Raw genomic sequence first — 21535 nt, forward strand, 5'->3', positions numbered from 1 at the left:
TAAATCCCTGGCTCTTCCTGGGCCCTGTTTGCTTTTCCTCAGACCAGTTTCCCAGCTAATGCTTTTCAGAGACAGGCCTGAAATTAAGATTTCCATATTTATGTGCCCATTAACATAGATACATTAAAAAACTTAATGAGCTTATGTAACAAATTGCTGTGTGACATGGCTGGGGAGAGGATCTGTACTTAGGGAGATAAGGATGGCATTTGCAATGGCACCAGCTCGGGGAAAATTACAAGGAGCAGCAATTGCATGGTGCAGGGAGAGGCTGTGCTGGGACTGCAGCCTGCAGGGCTGTCCCAGAGCCTCCTCCTGCCCATTCCAGGATTTCATTTCCCTTCCCAAAAGGAAGAAATATGAAATTTCCTTTTGGGAAGGGAAATGAAATCTTGCAATTTCCATTGGGCAAGCTTTGGTGCATGTCCCTGCACTTGATGGCATCCCATGCCTTTTGATGGCTTTCACTTTGGCCAAGATTTTTTTATTATTTTTTAAAGTATCCATACCTTGTCCCTCATCTCTTCCCCTCAAAGTTGTGTCCTTGATTTTTTTTTCTTCCTCCTTGATTTTTTCCCCTGTTTTTGCACCATCTCTGAGGTTAGTTTTGGCCTGTTTTGATCCTTTGCATGCACCTCATGTAATTGCGGTCCATTTTCTTGTAGTAACAAAATTTCCCAATTTTCTTTATTATTTTCCCCTTCCATTGCATTTCCTTTGATGGGATCCCCGTTCCAGAGTGCTTGTAAGTCCTTCTTTTCTGTTCATAGCATTTCAGTGGGGATGTCACAGCCTCCATCCTGAGTTTTCCATGTCCCGGGGAGGGGATGAGGCCGCGCTGGGAGTCAGCATCACCTGCGTGCTGGGCAAGGTGCTCTGGGCACATCTGCAGGGGCAGGGCTGTCCCTGGGCCTGCTCAGGGCTGGCTGGGTGTGCCAGGGCTGGGGAGGCCTCCAGACACTGCTCAGAGGGAGCTGACACAGCTCCAGAGGCACTGACACAGCTCCTGGGTGTCCCAGCGCATCCAGGGCTCCGCAGCTCCCGGCTCAGCTCAGGGCAGCTCAGGGTGAGCTGCAGGTTTGTAGAAATGCTTTACATGTGCCTGCTTCCTGCTCCCCTGCTCTAAACGAGGAAGCAGCTCAGCCCAGGAGTGTTGGTGGTGCTCCTGCGTGTGTGGGTAGTGCAGGGCTGCTGAGGGCAGGCAGAGCGTGGCACATTCTCACTCTGGGGCTGCTGGAGATGTGGGTTCTCCTCCCCTGCTTGTGTGCAGACAGGATCCTCGCCACACACCATGGGCACAGCATGCCCTCCTGAGGTCCTGAGGGGGGATATTAGGGAGGGAGGGCTCAGGATTTTAAAAGGAGAGTGTTCAAACTCTTCCCCTCCCAGTTTGTGCAGCTCCATACAGACAATCCACAGCATGAGGCTCTTCCACTCATCATCCCAGGAAGCCAGCACTTGTGGCAGCAAGGTGTGAACTCATCCCTCCCTCCATGCACTGGGAAGCCTCCCTGTGACCATCCCCACCCTCTGTTATTAAGGTTTGAGCTCCAGAAGGTACTGAGGGCATGGAGAGGTTTGCCTGGCTGTGCTGGAATGAGCCAAAGGCACAGGGCATGGAGCCCATGTCCCTGGGCATGGACAGGGAGCCTGGGCAATCCTGGGCATGGACAGGGAGCCTGGGCATTCCTGGGCATGGACGGGGAGCCTGGGCAATCCTGGGCATGGACGGGGAGCCTGGGCATTCCTGGGCATGGACAGGGAGCCTGGGCATTCCTGGTGCCCTGGAGGACCCTCACACAGGGCCTTATTTCCCAGGCCATCGTGATGGCTTTATTGATGTCTGGGGTAGAGCAGGTGACTGTGATTCGGGAACAGGGAACAGCCCCTGGTCCCTGTCCCCAGCAGGGAGCACTGCAGGGATTTGGGAGCAGGGAGCAGCCCTGGTGCCCAGCTCAGTGCCAGTTCTGGGAGCAGCTCCCAGCCCAGCCCAGCAGAAGGACTGAGGATTCCTTTGGCAGCCAGGCTGAGCCCCACTGAAGGATGAGCACTTCATCTGGGCTGTTCTGTGTCTGCACAGGGCAGAGCAGCCTTTTATAGCTCTGCTCTGCTGGCACAGCTCCCCAAGGGCGCAGGGAGAAGCATCCATCCCATTACATCCCATCCATCCCATCCCATCCCATCCCATCCCATCCCATCCCATCCATCCCATCCCATCCACCATCCCATCCCATCCATCCCATCCCATCCCATCCCATCCCACCATCCCCATCCCATCCCATCCCAATCCCATCCCATCCCATCCCATCCCATCCCATCCAATCCCATCCCATCCCATCCATCCATCCCATCCCATCCCATCCATCCCATCATCCATCCATCCCATCCCATCCCATCCCATCCCCATCCCATCCCATCCCATCCATCCATCCCATCCCATCCCATCCCATCCATCCCATCCCATCCCATCCCATCCCATCCCATCCCATCCATCCCATCCCATCCACCCCATCCCATCCCATCCCATCCCATCCCATCCCAGGGACTCTGTGCCAGTCTCCCCAGCGCCCGGGCTGGGCTGGGGTGACCCTGAGCCCCCCTGTACCCTCCTGGCTGAGCTCTGGGCTCCCCCAGCATTTGCATGGGTGCAGCCTGACCTGCTTGGAGCCGTGTCTGCCGCTGCATTTGCATCCCCGGGGCTGAGCTGGTTTTGTTTCGCTGCTGTGATTGTTTTCCATTCTAATGCAGCACCACAAGGAAGTGGTGACCTGGTTCCTGTCTCAGCACCAGGGCTGGCTCTCAAAGGCACCATCCACCTCACACCAGTGCAACTCTCACTATAAAAACCACCTTCCCTGCCCTCTGAATTCCCTCTCATTCCAAAGCACAGCTCCCCGTGCCCCAGAGCAGCTCTTCTCACATCCCCCAAGGCTTCTTTCCTTCCCTCAGCTGCTCTCCAAGGCTCTCAGCATTGCTAATCCCAGCTCTCTGGACACCCAGCTTCCCTAACAATCCAAATTTGGACCCAGGGCTGCCTTCCTGCCGAGTCAGTCAAAGCACAGGGTTGGGGCCAGCTTCGGAGCTTCTGTGGATTGGTTTTGGGGACAGGGTGACAGACCAGGTCAGGCTGCAATGGGGTGGGCAAAAGACATCTCACACAGCATTAAACTGCTGCAAGTTACTGCCAGCTTCATTTTCAATGCATTTGTATTGGTAGAGTGACTTTGCACTGACTTTGTGCTTTCCAGTGATGGATTTTTGTAGGAGGAGGAGGAAGAGAATTAAAGCTGCTCGTGCTGCGTTGCCTGGTGGTGTCTGGACTATGGCTCCTAAATCCCAGGAAGCTCAGAAGTGCAGATGCCTGAGATGCTGCCTGAATTCACATTGGAACTGAATCACCCTGAGTCATCTCGCCTCTGTTTTGTGGGGTTTTAATAGAAGAAAAATCACCTGGACACCCCAAACCTGTGTCCCTCTGCAGCCCCACCTGCATGAAATCACCTGGACGTGGATAAGAGCCTTGAAACCAATGGGAATTCTTTCACCTTGGGGTATCCCCTCTGTGCCTCTGCAGCACTAGTGTACAGGAATTGTCACAAATCATTTTACATGGAAAAAATAAATCTGTTAAAGAACCACTCAGCCCCTGCATGTGTTGGCTAGAGTGACCAAAATCAACTTGAGAGAGCTTTTCCCCCATTTGTGATGCAGTTCAGATTTTGTGCAGCTGAGTTATATGGAGAGCTCCAGGAAAAAAAAAAATGACTATTTAGAGGGATTAGGAATTTTCAAGAAACTGGACCATGGAAGTCAGAGAGTAACTGAATGTGTTTTCTTTGCCTAAATTGCCTGCAGGGAAAATCCTCAGCTTCAACTCGCATGACCCATTGTCCTGGCATCAAGGTCAGTTCACTTATTTCATCACCCCTGAGGAGTGAAAAGTAACAAGAAATGAGGGAACTGCTCTGGAAATTCCTTCCCTCCTGCACAGGGACTGCCTGCATCTCTGCTTTATATTGTCCCCAAAAATGCCTTGGGAGGTGTTTGGGCAATTTTCCTCTCATGTCTGCGTGTGTCTGTGGATGTACATGGAGAATGAGTGTTTTAAAAATTATATTTTACACTCTTGATTGATACCTGACAGTGCATGGGCTGCAGGAGCCCTCAAAGGCAGGGATGGAAAGGACCCTTTGTACCTGGTGCCCATCTCTGTCCTCAGAGGAACCTTCCCCAAACATCAGCATTGTGCCCCAGCCACTGTTTGCATGAAACATCAACAACCTTTATTTTTTACAATATTAATTGTGTCTATTGAGCCAAGAACCTGTTTGTCTTTTTACTTACAGGAAACAGCCTAACTAAATACATGAATCCTGATTTCACTTTTAGCATTGTGGTGTTTTGGCTGTTTGGGTTTTTTTATGTTTTATTTTGAGCCTGTTCCCTGCAAGGGGAGCTGGATTTGGTTACACACAGTCCAGCAATGGCAGCCTTTGGAGCAACACTGGCTAACAGCTCCTGGTGGACAGAAAAAGGGGGGAATTAAAAAAACAGAGCATCTCTCCAGAATGGAAGGATCAGAGCCCTGAGGAGGCACCTCGGGGTCATTGGGCAGAGATGGGATCAGGGACCACAGTCCCCACTCCTCTCCTGCTCCCACCAGAGCTGAATCCAGCTCTGGCCACTGCTGGGATTGCCATCCGTGTTCTACGAATGAGCAGAGCAGGGTGAATGCAGCTGCTGTCACATCTGTGCTCCTGCCCTGCCTCAGGGACAGGGCCAGGCTGGAATCTGGCTGTTCCTGTGCCCTGTGCCCTGCTGTGGCTGCAGGCAGGCTCCTGGGAACCCTCTCTCTGCCAGGTATCCCTCTCCTGCCTCAAACCACCCAGCCTGACAGAACTCCTGGTGCACAAAAGCCAGAGGAACTCCTCTGCAGGAGCCCCAGGCAGCTGCACATGGCTGCAGAGCCTCTGCCACATGCCAGGGAGCATCTCACCCCAGGCCCAGCAGTGCCTGCTGCCAGAGCCTGTCCCTGCTGCCCAGGAATTGCCCAACACCCTCTGTGCTGCAGGCTCAGGGCACACCGTGGCCAGGGGACTCTGCTGCTCCAGCTCCAGAGGGAAGGCGCAGGAGGAAAACACAGCTGGGATGGTGTTTATGAAGCAAATTAATAGGCTGGGGAAAATGAAGAAAGTGTGGGCACTTCTCACTTCATGCAGAGGTGAGGGCTGGAAGCTGAGGCTGGGAGCTGGGCGGGGATTCATTCCTGCGGTGCAGCCCCTCTCCACTCCCCATCACCTTCACTTTTGGGGGGCCCAGCCCACTCAGAGCCCTGATGGTGCAGACTGCGCCTCCCACACTGGTGTAGAATCACGGAATTGCAGAATCACAGAATCGCAGAATCGCAGAATCGCAGAATCACGGAATCGCAGAATCACAGAATCACGGAATCACAGAATCACAGAATCACAGAATCACAGAGTCATGGAACCACAGAATCACAGAATCACAGAATCACAGAATCACAGAATCACAGAATCACAGAATCACAGAATCATGGAATCACAGAATCACAGAATCACAGAATCACGGAATCACAGAATCACAGAATCGCAGAATCACAGAATCACAGAATCACAGAATCACAGAATCACAGAATCGCAGAATCACAGAATCACGGAATCACAGAATCACAGAATCACAGAATCACAGAATCGCAGAATCACAGAATCACGGAATCACAGAATCACAGAATCGCAGAATGACAGAATCACAGAATGACAGAATCACAGAATCACAGAGTGGTTTGTCTGGGAGGGGCCTGGCAGACCATGCAGCTCCAGCCCCGTGCCCTGGGCCGGGACCCCTCCCGCCAGCCCAGCTCGCTCCGAGCCCCGTCCAGGCTGCCCTTGGGCACAGCTGGCAGCGGGGCAGGTGCCCGGAGCCCCCGGGCTGCCATTCCCGGCCGCGGCAGCCTCGGGGGAGCTGCCCGGGGCTCTGCGGCCGGGGGGGCACGGCCAGGGCGAGGAGAGGCTCCCGGCAGGCAGGGATTCCAGGGATGCTCAGACACCGCCCCCCGCATCCCCGGAGTGCCCCGAAGGGAGGTGAAACGGCGGAACAGCGGGGAAAAAGCCTGAGAACGTGCGGGCTGTGCCTCGGAGGGGCGACCCGGCCGGGCTGGGTCTCTGTGCCTGGGCTGGGGACGGGAGGACAGCGGGACGGGGTGCGGTGGGGATGCTCCCTCCGCGGGGCCGGCTGGCCATGGCTGTGCTGCGGAGCATCCCCTGGCACGTTCGTACCGCGGCCCCGGTGCCGGGGACCCCCTGAGCCCCCCGGGAGCTGCCCCCGGCCCTGGGCTGCGGGCGGGGGTCCTGCCCCTCGGGGGGACACCCCGCTCTCTCTGCGCCCCAACCCGCGCAGTGTCCCAGGGCCCCGGGGCAGCCCCCGCCTTTGTGCAGCTCGGCAGGAGCCCAGGCGACAATCCGGACAGGTTGCTGCAGCCTCATTAACAATACAGATATGTGTGTGTTTAAATAATTTTTCTAGAGGAAGAAGGATGTAACTAATTAGCATCCCCACGCTCTCTTTTAATTGCTGCCAAATAGGAAAACTACAGCGTGTGACAGAGGCGCAGCAGTGGGCTCTGGCTCCCCTCCCGAAGCGTGTTCACGCCCGGGGCTGCTCCGTGCTCCCCACGGGAAACTGCAGCCTCGTCAGAAAGGGAACTCATCCCCCACGGAGCAAGGCGCCTCTTCTGCCCGGAATCAGGGGATATCCCCGGAGTCAGAGCACCAATTTTAATTTTTTTTTTTAATAAGTAAATAAAAGCCGCCACCTGTCAGCACCCACCTCCCTACCCGGCTGCGGGTCCGACCGCGCTCTGCCCATGTTTCAGAGGCGTGTCCGGGGCGGTTCGGTGTCCGTGCAGCAGCATCACACACATCATCCATCCCCGGAGTGCGCTGGGAGCGGAGCGTGTGGCCGGGCCGGCTGCGGCTCCGCGGGGACCGACCCGGGCTCTGAGCGAGGCGCGGAGCGCTGCGGAACGGGACGGTGCCGGGAACGGCACCGGGCTGGGAACGGCACCGGGCTGGGAACGGCACCGGGCTGGGAATGGCACCGGGCTGGGAACGGCACCGGGCTGGGAACGGCACCGGGCTGGGAACGGCACCGGGCTGGGAACGCCACAGTGCCAGGAACGCCACCGTGCCCAGAGGGAGCGGCTCCAAGAGCTTTATCCCTCCCCGAGCCCGCAGAGAGGAGCGGAGCAGCTGAGCTGCCGTGTGCCCGCACCGCAGCATCCCTGGGCAGGGCCCGCATCCATCACCTGCCGGGCACCCGTGCCCGCCCCTGCCCTGCCTTCCCTTCCCTTCTTTTCCCTTCCCTTTCCTTCCCTTCTATCCCCTTGTGCTCCCCGCGGGTCCCCGGCAGCGGCTGCGAGGGCACAACGAGGAGCAAGTGGGTGTACGGGAAAGTTTCTCTCAAACTCGCTCGTGTTCAGCCTCCTCTCTGCTCTCTTGGCTTGCTGTTTAGGAAGCCAAGTGTTTATTTCGGACGCCTTGCTTAGGTAATTTTTTATACGTCCCTCATCCTCTTCCACGCTTCTGTTTATGAATATTATTCCTAATGCACAATAAATAACGCGAATTCATCTTCGTGGTTTTGGCCACCAAAACGAAGGTGTTCAGACACTGAAAATCCCAAAGAATGATAAAATCCTGCTCGTTTCTCAGTGTGACATTTCTGCCTTCCGAGGTTATAATAAAAATAACCAACGTTGTTACAATTCTCCTTTGGAAGGAAGAAGAGCTGATCCCAAACCAGGGAAGCTCCACGGTTCCCTTCCTCGTTTCTTTCTAAATCCATCTTGTCCCTTTAATACAAATGAACTTCAAGCTCCCCCTGTATTTTACTATTTAGATTCCTAGTCTTAATGACGCCAGGAGCTGCGCAAGCACACTCGCTAATAATCGTCGCGAACTGCATTTCAAAGAAACATCCCTGGAAGAAAAACACCGTCGTTAAAAAAAATAAAAATAAATAGAGACTCCACCAAAAATGATAATGTGGAGTCGCTGATGATGACGGGCTTAATGCAACTGCTGCAAATCAGCACCTGCGTGCTAGATAAGGCAGATAACACCTCCAACAGTTACTTCCAGCACCCCCGTCCTCCTCGCGTTTATTTTTAGATCATTCATTTAGTCTGATGGAGGGGTTTATGGTGTTTGGATTTTTAAAAAAAAATTTAATTAGCGCTCTTGTTATTTTTTCTTCCCTGATCTTTAAGGGGGGGAAAGTGAGTGAAGTGTGAGCTGGTTAAATCTGGAGACGTGGGTCTATCTCGGGCCTTTAATAGCAGCTCTCGGGCTCGTCCCCAGCTCTGATAGACGAGATCTCCGCAGCCAGCACTGCCCAGGGTCAGCTTTTGTCTCTGCCACAATAAACAAACACTTGCTCCTCTCATGGAAATGAGCAGCGATCCGGATGCACCTTAAAACACTGGGAGAAGTCGTTGCTTTTGAAAACGATGTTCATTTTGTCTGACACACATAACTGCATAGATCAAATGCCTGCAGAAAGGTAGCAATTTGGCAGGGAAGTATTTTCTAAGCTTAGATGAAAGTGTGCTCACGGCGTCCGAAAATGCCTGTCTCACTTCCCACCTGCTTCCCCAGCCCCGAGTTTGCGCGAAAAGATTAGACAGACGGGATTTTCGTTAAAAAAAAAAAAAAAAAAGTGAAAAAATTAAAGTAAAAAGAAGAGATGCGAGGAACCAGTTGCAAAATTCACAGAGCCCCGGATCGGGGACGCTGAATCAGGGCTGCTTTACCTACCGGGGCTTCGACACCACTGCAATAATCTTGTCGGATCATTAAGTAAATTACACCTTAAACATTGGTAGCTTACAAGTTGTAATCAGTAATTCAAACTCTTGACAATTATGCAAATTGAAACCCCGGCTGCGCTCGGACTTTCTCGCTTTCGCTGCGAGGACTTTTTCCCGAGTTTGTTTCGCCCAAAACCGCGGCCGGCCGTGGGGGCGGCGCAGTGCGGGGTTCAGCAGAGCCCATACACGCGTGGGCGAGCGGGGAAAACACAGCTCCGTGCCCCAAAACCGCGCAGAGCGGGGGAGCCGCGGCCAGCCCGGGGTGCCCACGCGTGCCCCCCGTCGCTCCCCAGGGCAGCGCCCCCGGCCCGCAGCCGAGCAGGGGCGCGGAGGGGCGCGGGCTCGGCGCTGCCCGCCCGCCCTGCGCGGCCGCGGAAGGAGTGGCTTGGGGCTGCGCGCTCCCTCCTGAGTGGCTGGCGGCCGCGGCGCCCGAGCCATCCCTGGGGAGGAGTTAGGATAATCCTATTGCCATTAAGGGCGTCTGGGCAGGGAAAAAAAGCCCGAGTGACCACGAGCAGCGCGGAGGGTTAGTCCGTCAGCTGCCTTCATGCCTGCCAACTGAGCTCCGTCCGGGGCGCCGCTGCTCTCGCCCAGCGCCGGCGTGGATTTACCGCCCGTGGCGGGGGCCGAGCTCTTCTGTCCGCGGCACCGCGCACCTGGTCCGGACGCTGGACGCCATGTTGTGGAAACTAGCAGATAATGTCAAGTACGAAGAGGACTGCGAGGTGAGGGGCTGCGGGGAGGGGTGGCCGCCGGGGGACGGGGGTGCTGCCGGGGCAGCGCGGGGCTCCGCCGCCCCCGGCCCCGCTCGCTGCCAGCCCCGCCGCCTCCCCGCCGGAGCGGCAGCGCTCCTTGCCCCAGCAGCCCGCTTGGCTTTTTTTCTTTTTTTTTCCTTTTTCCTTTGGAGGTGCGAATTTTTATTTTCGTATTTTTCTATTTTTCTTTACCGAGTCTTTTGAACTCTTGAATTAAATGGGTCCCAGCTGGGAGAGCCGAGCTCGCATCCCGCATGGAGCAGCTCCCGCACCCCGGAGCCGCGGGGCCGTGGGAGCGGAGCGCACCGCAGGGATGCGGAGGGGCCGGCAGGTAGCAGCTGCTGAGCCGGGCAGGGCGAACCCTTCCTTCCTTCCCACGTTTTTCCTCCCCGGGAGCAGCTCCCACCCGCCTCGAGGTGCTCCCGGGTTTTGATCTCTCCGAACTCGTCTGTGCCCCCCCGGCTCCGCCTGCTCGGCTCCTGCAGATTAGCCGCAGTGCCCGCTTCACGCTCCATTGGGACCCCATTCACCTCTTATTAACTAGCCCTGTTATTTTAATGACCGTGAAGCCAGAAGCTGCTAAATCCCTGGATCAGCTCGATGTAGACATTTCAGCTCTGAGCGCTGGGATTGGAAATGGGGCAGGAGCGGCGATGGCACGGCTGGAGGCAGCACCGCGCTCCCTCCCGGCGGGCAGAGCCGGCAGCCCCGGCCCGGGCGCCCCTCGGGGTGGGGAGGATGGCAGGGCCGGGGGTCCCCATCCCTCCGAGCCCCCCCTGGCCCCGCCGAGGCAGCGCGGCGGAAACGCGGCTGCGCCTCTGATTTGAATTTTTCTGATTTTAATGATTCCCCTGCTGACTCGCACAAGCGGGAGAAGGGTTGTTCTGGTGTAGTTGCGATCAGGAGAGCAGCGAGACCTGCTTTGTAAGCTCTTCCCTGGGAGCGGGGCTGATTCCTTCCGCGAAGCGCCTTAAAAACCCCAAACTCTGGGCAGCAGCGGGGCGGCTCTCGCTCTCCTCTCTCCTTCCCAAGCGCCACCACCCGCGGCCGCCGCGTCCCCTGACCCTGCTGACGGCCACCCCGCTGTCCCCCACCCCTGTGTGCTTTCCAGGACCGGCACGATGGCAGCAGCAACGGGAACCCGCGGCTGCCGCACCTCTCCGCCGTCAGCCAGCACCTGTACAGCCCGGCCCCGCCGCTCTCGCACTCGGGCGCCTCCGACTTCCAGCCGCCCTACTTCCCCCCTCCGTACCAGCCGCTGCCTTACTCGCAGTCCAGCGACCCCTACTCGCACCTCGGGGACCCTTTCTCCATCAACCCGCTGCACCAGCCGCCTCCGCCGCCGCCCAGCCAGCAGCAGAGCGCTTGGCCGAACCGGCAGAGCCAGGAGGCGGCGGGGCTGGCCCCGCACGGGCGCCCCGGGCTGGTGCCGCACCTCTCGGCGCTGGAGAGCGGCTCCGCCGGCAGCCGCCGCGACACTTTCCGCCGCTCCGAGCTGCTGCTGCCCCACGGGCACGGCCTGGACGCCTCGGCGCTGGCCGATAACCTGGGCCTGCACGACATGGCCCACCAGATGGAGGAGGTGCAGGTAAGGAGAGCCCGGAGCCCCTCGGCAAAGCGGGACAGGCGCCGTGTCCTCCCGCACATCCCATCCCCGTCCGTGCAGAGAAATCCGCGTTTTGTCCCCTTCGCCCCTCGGGGTGCGGGTGCGCGGGGAGGGGATGGGTTTCCCTAAACCCTCTCGGCTCTTCCAGGTGCGAAACTTTCTCCCCCTTTCTCTTTCCAGAATGTGGAAGATCAACACTTACTAATGCATGACCAGACAGTCATTAGAAAAGGTCAGTAAGGTGGCACCGCAGTTTTACTTTCCCTTGTCAATAGTTAAAAGTTTCATGACGCGCCGATGAAGTGACGCCCTGTTATTTTTATAAAGAACGATCCTTTGGGATCGGGAGGGCAGAGGAGTTTTTATTCCATTCTTTGTCGCTGGATTTTTTTGATGCTGTCCGAAGGACAAACTGCCCTGGGCTGTGAGACACGGCTGTCCCCCCTCGTGTGCTCCTCTTGTGTTGTGGCTTTAATCGGAACCAGGACCTTGAACCGATTTTAATCTTTCCTGAAGTACGTGTGTGTAAAGTGACACGGGACTTTTCTTTTGTTTGTTTGTTTGAGGTTTTTTTGTTGCTGATAGCACTCGAAGATAGTTTTTTTTTTTTTTTTTCCCAATTTTTTAACCTCTTTACAAGTCTTGAGAAAAGACCGAGTTCGCTGGCAGAAGACTGTTTGGCTTTATCTTAATCGAAATTGGTTTGTAGCCGAGGTTTTGAGGAAGGAGGAAGACGTATTGACTCAATTTACAGTAATTTAGTTTTTTTTCCTTGGTTTTGTTTTTAAACAAATTTGTGCTTGAAAAAAAAAAAAATCAGAAGTTTCCTCTGAAGACTTCAAACAAATACCTAACTGAGGAAAAGCAGAAGTGTGTGTCAGAGCGCTGATTGCTGCCTTTAGCTCATGGGAGAATAATTTTGCTGTCAGATGCACCACTGACAAATCTTCCCCCTCCGGGAGTGGGGCCGACCTCGGCTCTTTAACCCTTTCAGCAGCAGAACCGGGCGGATTCGCGAGGGGATGGAAAAGCCGGATCTGTGGTTTGCTCCTCCAAAGCCTTTGTTGTCCCTCCTCACCCAAAGGCTGAAGCTCTTAACGAGGAGCAGCTCCTTTACTTTCGGTTCTCCCCTGGGCTGCGTCCCTCCCTGTAGTGCTGCTCTCTGGTAGGAATTTGTTTGGGATTAAATTCCGAGGGCGGTTTCTCAAATCTGCGTGTGCGAGGTGGAAGATGAAGCCCAGCAGGAGCCGGGAGGTTTCTCCCTGCCCTGGCTCGGGAAGAGTTTTGGCAGTAGCTGGAGGATGCTAATTTGGAGTCTGCTGTAGCGCGGAGTTTTTGTGAGCGCGGCTTTGCTACCTTGCAGCCTGCTGGTGTGGGGTTTGTGTGCTTTGAGAATCGTTCTTGGTTGTGTTCGGCAATCCAGTGGCAAAATCTAGCTGGTCAGGAATAGTTTTGGGGCCCTTTGGGTGGATGGATGTTGGAGATGGGGGCAGTGACATGAGCATTTAACACCAAACAAAATCCTCTCTCCTGGCTTGTTTTTATAGAAAAAAAACCCGCTTGCCACTTTCTATTTAATTTCCCCTTTTATAAAATCCCTGTTTTCCCTACTCCACCCTCAGGTCCCATCTCCCTAACGAAGAACAGCGCTCTGAGCCTGCCCTGCCAGAAGGATGGCTTGATCGGGGTGGTGATCAACCCCAACGAGGTGTTCTGCTCCGTGCCGGGCCGCCTGTCCCTGCTCAGCTCCACGTCCAAGTACAAAGTGACAGTGGCAGAGGTGCAGAGGCGGCTCTCGCCCCCGGAGTGTCTCAATGCCTCCCTGCTAGGAGGAGTCCTGCGAAGGTAGGATGGACCCTCCCTGCCCTGCCAGCCTCCCCCTGTGCCCTGTTTGTGTTTTTATTGTGTGGAAGGTAGGATGGACCCTCCCTGCCCTGCCAGCCTCCCCCTGTGCCCTGTTTGTATTTGTATTTTCCTTGTTTTGCTGTGTGTGGAAGGTTGGATGGACCCTCCCTGCCCTGCCAGCCTCCCCTGTGCCCTGTTTGTATTTGTATTTTCCTTGTTTTGCTGTGTGTGGAAGGTTGGATGGACCCCTGTGCCCTGTTTGTATTTATATTTTTCTTGTTTTACTGTGTGTGGAAGGTTGGATGGACCCTCCCTGCCCTGCCAGCCTCCCCCTGTGCCCGTGTTTGTATTTGTATTTTCCTTGTTTTGCTGTGTGTGGAAGGTTGGATGGACCCTCCCTGCCCTGCCAGCCTCCCCTCTATGCCCTGATTGTATTTGTATTTTCCTTGTTTTACTGTGTGTGGAAGGTTGGATGGACCCCTGTGCCCTGATTGTATTTGTATTTTCCTTGTTTTGCTGTGTGTGGAAGGTTGGATGGACCCCTGTGCCCTGATTGTATTTGTATTTTTCTTGTTTTGCTGTGTGTGGAAGGTTGGGTGGACCCTCCTTGCCCTGCCTGTATTTGTATATCTCACCCCCTGTATTTGTATTTTCCTTGTTTTGCTGTGTGTGAGCAGCACAGCCACACCAGCACAGCCACAGAGCCTCTCAGTCAGCTCCTGATTTTTTGAGCAGCCCAACGACGCTGAATCCTAATAGGCTTTGCAAATAAAAACTTCTTTGCACTTCTGCTGCCTCTGGAGAAGTGCTATTAACAGCTCTGACAGCGATTCTCATTCTCTGTTTAGAGCTGAGGGTTTTGTCTCAAAACCAGCACGTGGAGCTGTCTCTGATTCCCAAAACCCCGTGGAATGATTTTTTTATTAAATCTCGTGATTAATCATTGCAAGGACATTTTCCACATCCTTTTCTGCATACACTTAATTTGGCTTGTGATCATTCTACAACTGTTGGTTTCAGTGGTGCACTTTGAAATATTTTGATTTTGACCTGCTGTGTTTCATCCTGGCTGGATTGGAGTAGAGCATTTAAAAAGTAGGTCACTTGAAAAGAGCCTGTTTTTTATCTTTCTCCCCACCCCAGTAGAACCCTATTGAATGTCAGTAACTGGAATTTCTCATCTTAAAAAGAAGTGTTCCCTGAAGATAAATAAGGCCATTTTTTTTTCCTCTTTAATTACAGAGCCAAATCTAAAAATGGTGGCAGATCATTAAGGGAAAAACTGGATAAAATTGGCTTGAATCTTCCTGCTGGCAGAAGGAAAGCTGCAAATGTGACACTATTGACATCTTTGGTGGAAGGTCAGTCCCCGAGTGTGTGTCTTAAAAATAAACTTTCTCCCCTTGTGCACAGCTTTTATCCTCTGGGCAAAGCATGGAAAGCTTAGAAAGTCCCTGAAATGAATCTGGGGTTTTCTGTTTGTTTTGAAGTGAGCGAGGTGGGGATGTTGCAGCACCCAGGGAAGGGCTGTGCTGCTCTCTCACCCAAACCCAGCCAAACTGCAGGGATGCAGAATTCCTGCCTGCCAGGATGGGGCACCTTTGCCCGCTCTGTCTCCCAAGGGATGTTTTGGGTTTCAAAAGGGGTGAAACTCGTGGCATTGCTGGGGTTGGTTTCTTGTTGGGAAACCCGGGGACTCTGGGGCAGCTGAGTGCAGCCCTGCCCCACCTCAGCGGTGTCCTCAGAAGCTTTGCTAATAAACAAGCTTATAAAGTGAGATTTATAGCTTTGGGCTTCCTGCTAGGAAACTGGAGCCCCTTTAATGTGGGCCATGCTCTGTGGCCCCTCTGTCAGTGGGGCTGACCTGAAGGGTGTGTATAAATGTGTGTATATGTGTGTGTGGTTTACATTTGGTGTTCCTGTTCCAAGCAGCTCCTGGTAGTGGCACAGTTTAATAGGAATACAGGCAGCAACTGAAATGGGAAGAGTGAAAAATGATCTAACAATACCTTCCTGCTGTTTATAATGCAGCAACTTGCTTTTAAAAGCTTTGCTTGGGAGTTTTGGAGAGCTGATGTGTGTTCACAGGCACACAGGCACATTGCACTGATGACACCAATCTTTTATCTTAAGCCTGATCAAATTGTTTTAATGAAGAAAAAAAAGTGACCTGGTTATACACCTTGCAGTTTGGTTTTCTGTCTGAAAATTCTTATGAAAAAATATTTCAAGAGCATACCAACTGAAAACTTTTATTATCATTACATAACTTTTTAAATATTATTATAAAACTTTATTATAATGTGGGATTTATTTGGCAGATATTTTTAAATATCAGTGGACAATTTGATCTTGACTGAATTGAGTCCTTTGCTGTGCAGTTGTTCTGGATAGAGACAGGAACTTTTCTTTCTAGTACAAAAGCAAGAGAATTCTTTTTTGTAGCAGTCACCCTGTAAATTTCTTTTTTCTCGATACAAACTTACAAAGAAACAGATCCATCAATTAAAATATCCTAGTAAGTGACAGAATGATGTTGCTTTCCAAAACAGAAATACACTTCAGAAATTCACAGTGCTTTTTCCTTAATGTCCCTGATTTCCTTACAATAAATGATATTTTAGCATTTACCAAGCCCTCCCTTTCACCCCCCCAGGTGAAGCTGTGCATCTTGCTCGTGACTTTGGCTACGTGTGTGAGACAGAATTTCCTTCCAAAGCAGTGGCTGAGTATTTAACCAGACCACACATGGGCCGCAACGAGATGGCAAACAGGAAGAACATGCTGCTTGCTGCAAAGTAAGCTTCCAGCTTGGATTTTATTTCTTCTCCCCTTTTTGAGCGTGTTTTTGTCTGACTCTGACTGTCTGCGACTGGGGGATAGCTTGGCGGATTTTTGTGTGTAATTTTAATTAGGAAGATGAAGCAATTCTTTTTATTTGGTTTTGGTTTGAATTCAGCTGTGGCAGCAGTTTTATTTTAGTCTGAACCAATAATAAGGGGTAACAATCCTGTAGGTAACTAAAGCAGTTTGGACCAGTTCTGTTCAAATGCAGTAACAAGGAAAAATGCTACAGCAGGACAGCCCTGAGGAAAAGGTGTCTCTAGCAGCAGTTTTATTTTAGTCTGAACCAATAATAAGGGGTAACAGTTCTGTAGGTAACTAAAGTAGTTCGGACCAGTTCTGTTCAAATGCAGTGAAAGCTTCAGGAAAAATCCTAAACCAGGAGAGCCCTAAGGGCAAGGTGTCCCTAAGGACAAGGTGTCTGTAGGTGTGGCAGGGCCAGGAGTGGAGCAGGGGCAGCTCAGCCCCCATGTGCTCCCTTTGGCAGCTCCCAGCTTCCCATGGCACTCAGGAGCTGCTGGAGAGTCCCTTTTTCCCCTCTTATGGCTGGAGATGTTTATAGTTCACTGGAAGCATCCTTTGGAGGTGTGGAAAGTCCCTGTGCTCCAATAAATCCCAGTCACAGACCTGGGGAAGGAGGGAGCTTTGTTCTGGCTGTGCTGCAGACCCTCGTGCCTGTGATAAACCCTGGGCTGAGTTGAGCTTATCCAAAACTGGTGTTTGTAGAGCTCAACTTTCCCCTTTCCCCTGCTGAGCTCCTCTCCCAGGCTCAGGTTTGGCAGAGCTTTGGTTTGTTCTGCTCTGGGATGGTTTCTGGTCTGGGGTGGATGGAATTCCCTGCTTTTGGCAGCACCCTCACTCTGCAGAGGGGCTCAGAAAAACCTGCCTGAGCTGCTGAGAAAGTGCCCTGGCTTTGTGTTCACAACAGGAGTGTAAAACACACTCCTGGTGTTGAATCCATTCAGCCTTCTTTTAAAAAAAATCTTTTACAATAATAGATCTCTTAAAAATGTATAAATCTAAGAATCTACTCTCCCTTGCCTATAGTTTAAACACTGTGCTAATTTTTCCCAAGCACTCCTCCTGCTCTTGAGTATTTTCCTTATTGGCATTGTTACTGGCACTAATAAAAATCCCCTGGAAGACGTTTGTGATTGAGAAATTCTGATAAAGTGATGATTCTGTTAAGATTGCTCAGCTCCTGTGAAATCCCTTCAAGGGGACAGATTTACAAGCAGCAAACAACATATGCTGGAGCATTATTAGGCACTCATGTTTTGCCAGGCATATGTGTGAGTGTTTGCAGGATCAGGGCCTCGGCCTCCCTACATATACACGGAATATACACAACTAAATTAAATCTCCTCTTCAGCTGCTCCAGCTGGGAAAGTTCTCAGAGGAACCAGCACTGAATTCCCACCCCAAATCTGGAGCAAACGATGCAGAGCCAGGCAGGCACCAGAGGTGCAGAGTTGGTTTTGCAGAGTTTTTTTGTGATGGGGATGCAGCAGAAGGTTCATCAGGAAGTGGTGCTGATAAACAAAAACCTGGAAATCCAATCCAGTTTGAACGCGATGCTAATTGGGGTTTTTTTTTGTGTTAAATTTAGACGCTGAATTTCTCCTAGTTCCCGCCACAAACGCCAAACGTTCGATGCAGATCTCTTTGTTATTTCAGTTTATTTGTGATCTCTTTGTTATTTCAGTTTATTTGTGATTCACTTTCTGCGTCCGAGGATGTTGCAGCTTTATTCCCGTATTTATTTGGGTTTGTTTCCGTGGTGTAAAGCGCGAGCCCTTTGTGTGTGTTGCAGGCAGATCTGTAAGGAATTCACCGACCTCCTCACTCAGGACAGAACCCCCCTTGGAAACACGCGGCCCAGCCCCATCTTGGACCCTGGCATCCAGGGCTGTTTGACTCATTTCAGCCTGATCACACACGGCTTTGGGAGCGCTGCCATCTGCGCTGCCATGACATCCGTGCAGAACTACCTAAACGAGGCGTTAAAAATAGCAGACAAATCCTACATGAACGCTGGCGACCAGAGCCCCGCAGAGACCAACAAAACCATTGACAAAATGGACAAGCACAGGAAGTGAGAGGAAAACCAGACTCTGCCCTTCCTCCTACACAGACTCTCATCTTCTTGCCAGGGGGAGCATAGAGATTTGGGTGGTTTTATTTTTTTTTCCTTTTTTTTTTTTTTTTTTTTTTTTAAGAAACAAGGGGAAAAAGGGGAGGAAAATAAAAATCATTCAGGATCTTCACTCCTGCTGGATCCGTGGGACACAAGTGTTGCTAAAAGCTGCAGTATCCCTGTTGTGTGGAGCAATTGCCTGGAGATAAGTACTCGGGACAAGTGTACTGAATCCTTTGCTGTTACAGTGGTGCTATAAAGGGGGGGTTGATGGAATTATCCACAGAAATTTATTTAGATTCCTTTTCCACATCTCAGTATCTCGTGGCTGACCAGCTTCATGTGTAGTTTTTAAGAGACAGATTTTAGATGGAAGCCTGTTCTGCTCTCTGATACAATTTCAGGGGTTCATTTTCTCTCAAAACACAACAGTAACAATAAAACAGTATTAAGCAGTGGTATAGAGATTTATGTACATTAATTTTTTTTTATATAAACACCTGAAAATTGTAAGATTATTCTGTGGGGTTGTTTTTTAAAATCCGTTTAGTTTCTTTCTTTATTTTTTTTCTCTCTTTTTTTTTTTCCTTTATTTTCAGATTAACATAGAGTACTAAAATCCTTCTAGACTTCAGATGGCATTTGACATGCTAATTTTTTACAGAAATATTCAGGCTTTTAAAAACTGCAGCAATGTTGCCTGCAGTTTATATTATCTTGGTATTTTTTTAACGAGGACTAGTTCAAAATGAAAATACTTTTAGAAAATTCACTTTCTGTGTCTAAGGATATTGCAGCTTTATTCACATATTTATATTGTCTTGTTTTTAAATTTGGGGGGGAAACTTGAAAGAATAGGCACATAACTTTTTTTTAGATTTTTTTTTGCCTACCAAGGCCAAAAAATACTTCCAGGGAGGCTTTATGTGTATTAAGGGAAGCAGTGTGTTGAATGTAAATATTTATTTATGTGTAATTTAATCGGATTTGTAAATAATGGTGAACTTTTTAATACTTTTTTTTATAAATGGGTTTCAAATTTTAATTTTGGTAAGTATTTCAAAGGTAATGGGTAAGCTAAACATATCTTTAGGTTTATGCACAGGTATGTTATACAGGGTATTTAAGACTTTTTTTTTTTTTTTAATCTCGATTCTTGCCACTGAAGATTAGATTTTAATCTGAGGTGTTTGTTCACAAAGCAATAATTTTGTGCATCATTCACCTGATAACTGAGTAGACATGCAAAAAAAAACCAAACCTGAGTGTGTGAGTTAGTGTGTATGTGAATAACGGAGGTTCTGAGCTATCTTCACATATTTGTAAATGTTCCCACTATAATTCTGATGTATATGATAACCATATAATAAAAGTATTCTGGCTAGAAGCATGGAATGTTTTGTTAACTGAGAGCAGCTCTGTTTTCTTTCTCTGCTGGGGGAATGTGGGGCACATGAGTAGCACTAGAGGACATTATGTATTGAGTCATAATTGCAGCACTTTGTTCGGATTAACAGAACAGAAAGATGAAGCTGTTTGCCAGTAAAACTAATGGTTTCAATTAAACACGTTATGTATCTCCAAGAATCTTTTTCTTTTTTTTTTCCCTCCCTTCCTAAGATGTCATGATCTTGCCTGTTTAACCAGGCAGCTCAAACACACACCCTGCGAGGCTGCCTCTCCATAAAAACCAATCCCACCAGCTTTGGCTCCTGCTCAGTCTGCCTGCATTGCAATAATCTGCGTCTAAATACTCACAAAAACATGGGGTGTGGGATTTGAGAGGTCTCCCAGCTGGTTTTGGCCGAATTTTGCTGATTTGAGGAAGTTTAAGTTTTGCAGGAAGTTCCTCATAGTGCTTTGCGCCATAGGAGTGAGGCAGGAGCTGGAATTTTCGGTGTCTCAGATGCAAAATAGCTGAACAAACCTTCCTGAAGAGAAATTTAGTTTGATTTTCCAGTGCTTTCTGAAAAAGGAACCTAAACCTGGGCTTCAGTGTGTCCTTGGCCCTGCCCTTGAGGAAGGTGGCACTGGGCTGTCAGTGAGAATCCAGGTCCCCTCATGGCACTGCTTCTTTCAGAAATGTGCAAAAGAGGCAAAATGAACCATTTCTGAGCACCTTGCTTAAAAACCATTTTTATCTTCTCATTTTCCCTTTAAAGGACACAGGAAATCCACTGGAGGTGCACAGGGAGAAGAAAGGAGAGGGAAGCACAAAGCCTTGAGTGCCTGTCAGTGCTGAACGGGGAGGAAAAGCCGGGTTGGAGTTGCAATCCAGCCCCATTCCCTCCTAAAGAGGTGTGAAATTCCAGCCTTTGCATTTGTTAGACTCATTGTAGCATTTCAGAAATGAGCATTTTGGACCATCTGTAGGCACAGGCACAGCCAGGACACATGATGACTAACAGAACTCCTGAAAAACACAAACAAGCTGCCCTCCTGAAGGGTATTTTTGTGGAGTTTATATATTTATGCACAGAAACCTGCTGGGTATGGTGAGAGCTTGTTTAGAGAATGCAATGCCACAGTTCTGTGCCTTTTTTCCTCTTTCTTTTCCTCTTTTTTTTCCTCTTTTTTCCTCTTTTTTCCTCTTTTTTTCCTCTTTTTTTCCTCTTTTTTTTTTTCCTCTTTTTTTTCCTCTTTTTTTTCCTCTTTTTTCCCCTCTTTTTTTCCCTCTTTTTTTCCCTCTTTTCCTCTTTTTTTTCCTCTTTTTTTTCCCTCTTTCTGCTGCTGGGCTGCTTACCCAGCATATATAGGAAAAGATATTTGAGCTACCAGACAATGGAATCTTGCTTTCTTTTTTTTTTTTTTTTTTTTTTTAATTTTTTTTTTATTAATGCACAAAACCAGGCAGTGAAATAATTGCCCCCTGGGATAGGAAATAAGGATGTTTCCATTTATTCCTGCGTGCATTCAAGCAAAGCCAGTCAATTGTCTAATGTACTGACTCGGGTTCTATTCATATGTGTGGGACACTGGAAATGTGGAGTTTCCATTACCTTACAGCTTTTCTTTGCTCTAATTTTCAACTGGGATATTCTTTTGAAGCTCAACCACCTTCTAAGCTGTGCCAGCACCATGAAACAACAGCAAAGTCTTCTGTTCCATCCCCTGAAAAGGACATTTTAACTTGTCTCACCCAAAGTTATTAATCTTAAGGGATATGTGCACTCAAGAAGGCATGTGCTTCTTCCTGATCCTCAAAATTTCATGTTTTTACTGTTTTTACACTGATTATTCCTGAGCTGGCTAAAAGATAAAGAAGTTTTAGTGTAAAGCTCTTCCGAAATTCCATTTTTCATTTTCCTTTGAAAATGGACCATTCACATCACTCTGTCCAATCTTTGCCCATCTCCCATCTAAAGAAGAGATTTGGTCATCACGTGAAGGAAAAAAGCTTTAAACTATCAGGGATTTAAAAGTAAAAATTATTAAAGTGCTGCCCTCCTACAAAAATT

General features: G+C 50.3%; 1 protein-coding gene across 1 annotated transcript; it reads left to right on the plus strand.

Annotated features, from left to right (window-relative positions):
- Positions 1 to 9393: 9393 nt before the first annotated feature.
- TFAP2C (transcription factor AP-2 gamma) lies at positions 9394 to 18524 on the plus strand. The gene is made up of 7 exons (XM_064729912.1): positions 9394 to 9615; positions 10757 to 11233; positions 11432 to 11483; positions 12874 to 13096; positions 14339 to 14457; positions 15753 to 15894; positions 17754 to 18524. The coding sequence occupies exons 1-7, from the start codon at positions 9568 to 9570 to the stop codon at positions 18037 to 18039; spliced, it is 1347 nt and encodes a 448-aa protein (XP_064585982.1). The 5' UTR covers positions 9394 to 9567; the 3' UTR covers positions 18040 to 18524.
- Positions 18525 to 21535: the final 3011 nt, after the last annotated feature.

This window comes from Zonotrichia leucophrys, chromosome 20 (assembly GCF_028769735.1).
Source record: "Zonotrichia leucophrys gambelii isolate GWCS_2022_RI chromosome 20, RI_Zleu_2.0, whole genome shotgun sequence".
Classification (NCBI taxonomy): Eukaryota; Metazoa; Chordata; class Aves; order Passeriformes; family Passerellidae; genus Zonotrichia; species Zonotrichia leucophrys.